The sequence below is a fragment of the Nicotiana tabacum genome, chromosome 14 (assembly GCF_000715075.1).
Source record: "Nicotiana tabacum cultivar K326 chromosome 14, ASM71507v2, whole genome shotgun sequence".
Taxonomy (NCBI): Eukaryota; Viridiplantae; Streptophyta; class Magnoliopsida; order Solanales; family Solanaceae; genus Nicotiana; species Nicotiana tabacum.
The window spans coordinates 72,820,808-72,824,722 of NC_134093.1; the positions used below are offsets into that span (position 1 = coordinate 72,820,808).

Sequence of the window (3,915 nt, forward strand, 5' to 3'; positions counted from 1 at the left end):
ATGGAGGGGTTTCTTTGGTAAAATTCCTAGTAGGGTGATTTCTTTTCTGAAAGCTCAATGGATGGTTGATAATAGATGTTTTGTGTGCCTGGATGTTGTGAGGGATGTTAGTGCCAATTCTCCTATTGTTGAGTCAGTTCTAGTAGTGATAGAGTTTCCAGGTGTGTACCCTACAGACCTACCGAGCATTCCACCTGATAGGGATATTGATTTTAGAATTGATTTGGTGTCAAGCACTTAGACTATATCTATCCTACCATTTCGCATGGCTCTAGCTAAGTTGGAGGAGTTGAAGGAGCAGTTGTAAGAGTTGTTGGATAAGGGGTGCATCAAGCCAAGTGTTACTCTTTGGGGTGCACCGGTGATATTTGTGAAGGAGGATGGTTCCATGAGAATGTGTATTGTTTACAGGCAGTTTAAACAAGGTTACCATCAAGAATAAGTATCCACTACCTCGCATCAATGATTTTTTTATCACCTTTAAGGTGCTATGATGTCTCAAAGATTGACATGAGATTAGGTTATCACCAGTTGAAGATTAGGGCTTCAGACATTCCTAACACGATTTTCAGGACTCGTTTTGGGCAGTATGAGTTTATGGTGTTATCGTTTGGTTTGACTAATGCCCAACATCTTTCATGCACTTGATGAACAGTGTGTTCCATCATTATTTGGACTCTTTTTTCATTGTGTTCATTGATGATATCTTCGTATATTCCCATAGTTGGGCGAAGCACGAGCAATATTTGAGGATTGTGCTTCAGATACTGACGGAGAGTAAGTTGTATGCTAAGTTCTCCCGGAGTGAGTTTTGGTTGAATTTAGTGGTATTCATTAGCCACATGGAGTCTAGTGGCAAGATCATGGCAGATCAGTAGAAGATTGAGGCGGGTCAGAGTTGGCTTAAACCTTCTACCGCGATGAAAATTAGGAAATTCTTGGGTTTGATTAGGTACTATCGCTGCTTTGTGGATGGGTTCTCATCTATTGTAGCTCTATTGACCAACTTGACTTAGAAGGTTGCTCTACTCAAATGGTCTGGCGAGTGTTAGTAGAGCTTTCATAAGCTCAAGACTACTTTGACTACATCAACAACTTTGGTATTGCCCTCAGGATTGGGGTTGTATAATGTTTATTGTGGTTCTTCTCGCGTTGGCCTTGGTTGTGTGTTGATGCAGGAAGGTAGGGTGATTGCTTATGCATCGCACTAGTTGAAGCCCCATGAAAAGAAATATCTGATTCATGATTTGGAGTTAGCAGCTACTGTGCATACGCTCAAGATTTGGAGGCATTATTTATTTGGCGTGTGTTATGAGGTTTATACTGATCATCAGAGTCTTCAGCATTTGTTCAAGCAAAAGGATTTGAATTTGAGGCAGCGAAGGTGGTTGGAGTTTTTAATGGATTATGATATCACTATCTTGTATCCTCTAGGGAAGGCTAATGTGGTAGCAGATGCCTTGAGTAGAAAGGTGGAGAGTATGGGGAGTTTGGCATTTATTTCGGCTCTGGTGAGGTCTTCAGCTAAGGATGTTCAGGCATTGGCCAATAGATTGGTGAGATTTGATATTTCTGAGCCTAGTAGAGTCCTTGCTTGTGTTGTTTCACAGTCATCCTTGTTTGAGCGCATTAAGGCTTGCCAATATGATAATCCCTATTTATTTGTCCTTAAGGACACGGTGCAACGAGGTGGTGCTAAGGAGGTGTCTATTGGTGCTGATGGTGTATTAAGACTTCAAGGTCGAGTTTGTGTTCCTAATGTTGATGTCTTAAGAGAGTTGATTCGTGAGGTGGCTCACAGTTCATGGTATTTTATTCATCCTGGTGCTACAAAGATGTATCGTGATTTGAAACAACATTATTGGTACAAAAGGATGAAGAAGGACATTGTTGGGCATTTTTTACGGTGTTTGAATAGTTAACAGGTCAAGTATGAGCATCAGTAACCAGGTGATTTTCTTCTGAAGGTTGAGTAAAAGTGGGAGCACATTACTATGGACTTTGTGCTAGGATTGCCACATACTTTGAGGAAGTTTGATGCCATTTGGGTTACCTTTGATCGATTGACCAAGCTGACATATTCCATTCCAGTTATGACTTCATACACTTCAGAGAAGTTAGCTAAGATCTACAATAGGGATATTGTTAATGGTGTACCTGTTTCTATCATCTCAGATCGTAACACTCAATTCACTTCGCATTTTTTGAGATTTGTTCAGCGTGAGTTGGGCATGCAGGTAGAGTTGAGTACTACATTTCATCCTCAGACGGATGGGCAGTTTGAGCAGACTATTCAGATCTAGGAGGATATGTTTAGATCCAGTGTCATTGATATCGAAGGCTAGTGGGATTAGTTTCTACCCTTAAAGGAGTTTTCTTACAACAACAGCTACCAATCTGGCATTCAGAGGGCTCCATATGAGGCATTATATGGGAGGCTATGTCGTTCTCCAGTTGGTTGGTTTGAGCCCGGTGAGGCTAGATTATTGGGCACATATTTGGTTCAAGATACTTTGGAAAAGGTGAAGTTAATTCAGCAGCCACTTCATAAAGCGCAATCTAGGCAGAAGAGTTATGATGATAGGAAGGTTCATTATGTGGCTTTCTATGCTTTGGAAGTATCATGAAGATCAGTCACATGTGTCGGATTTTAGCTCGGTGCAGTTGGATGAGAATTTTGCTTATGAAGAGGAGCCGATGGCCATTTTGGATAGGCATGTTCAGAAGCTGATATCGAAAGATATTGCATCACTAAAAATTCAGTAGATAGGTCAACCAATCAAGGAAGCGACTTGGAAGATCGATCATGATATGTGGAGCAGATATCCTCATATTTTTTGGCATTCGAGCTATGATTGTAAACCCATTCGAGGATGGATGTTTAGTTAAGAAAGGGAAGAATGCAACGTCCCAACCGGTGGTTTTATGTATTTGAGTCCCATTTTAATATTTGATGTTCCCATATGTGTATTTGATATTTGATGATTTGCGAGGATAGTTGGGTTGGTTTTGGGAAAGTTTGAGAGTAATTGGAACAGTTAGTTCCATTGTTGGAAGCTTAAGTTGTAAGAGTTGACCAAGTTTTGACTTTTGTGTAAACGAGCTCGGGTTGGTGATTTGATGGTTCTAGTAGGTTCGTATGGTGATCTTTGACTTAGACATATGTTCAGATTTGGATTTAAGGGTTCCTAGGATGTTTTAGCTCTATTTGTCGAAAGTTGGCAATTTGAAGGTTAGCAGAGTTCCTAATTTTGACAGTGAGTTGACTTTGATGATATCGGATTCAGATTGGTTAGGCTAGAATCAAATGCTTAGTTGGAAGTTTAGAAGTCATTGAACTTAAGAGACGTTAAACTTTTGGTTGGTTATTTGATTCATTGATGTGATGTTATCGTCTGTGTTTGGAGGCTTTTAATAGGTTTGGGTAGTATTTATGGACCTTTTGGTATGATTTGACGGGGTCCTCGGTGGCTCGGGTGAGTTTCGTATCACCCGCAACAAGTTAGGAGTTGGTTGATTCTGCTGGTGTTTGGTGTTCATCGCATTCGCGAGAGGAGCCTGGCGTTTGCAATGAAGAATTTGGTGCTAGGCAGGTTTTGTTCTCTGCGTTCACGTTAGGAGGGTCGCGTTCGTGTTTGAGAGCTGGGCGCTCGAGTATTGGCCTTCGTGTTTGCAAAGTCCTTGTCACAATCGCGTAGTGGGGCAGGCTTGGTCAATGTGTTCACGATGGATATTCATCGAACGCGAATGGTCTTTTTCTGGGAAGAAGCTTTTGTGTTTCGCGGATGCGAGGCACGTTCGCAAAGAGTAGCCCTGGGCAGTGCATTTAAGTGTTGAATTTTGGGATTTTAGCCATTTCTTCAATATTTGGAATCCTAGACGTGGAGAAGGGCGATTTTGCATGGAGATTTTCAA

General features: G+C 41.3%; 1 protein-coding gene across 1 annotated transcript; it reads left to right on the plus strand.

Moving 5' to 3' along the window:
• Nucleotides 1-1,481: 1,481 nt before the first annotated feature.
• LOC142168984 (uncharacterized) lies at nucleotides 1,482-2,766 on the plus strand. Its single transcript, XM_075230172.1, has 3 exons — nucleotides 1,482-1,824; nucleotides 2,011-2,178; nucleotides 2,630-2,766. Exons 1-3 carry the CDS (start codon nucleotides 1,482-1,484, stop codon nucleotides 2,764-2,766), a joined length of 648 nt encoding a protein of 215 aa, XP_075086273.1.
• Nucleotides 2,767-3,915: the final 1,149 nt, after the last annotated feature.

What these genes read in the sequence shown, in the direction of transcription:
- LOC142168984 (XM_075230172.1), top strand. Translation starts at nt 1,482, where the DNA reads ATGGGGAGTTTGGCATTTATTTCGGCTCTGGTGAGGTCTTCAGCTAAG. An exon ending in ATGGTATTTTATTCATCCTG is followed by an intron (nt 1,825 to 2,010) that starts GTGCTACAAAGA and finishes ACTTTGTGCTAG; the next exon opens with GATTGCCACATACTTTGAGG. An exon ending in TGTTTCTATCATCTCAGATC is followed by an intron (nt 2,179 to 2,629) that starts GTAACACTCAAT and finishes AGTATCATGAAG; the next exon opens with ATCAGTCACATGTGTCGGAT.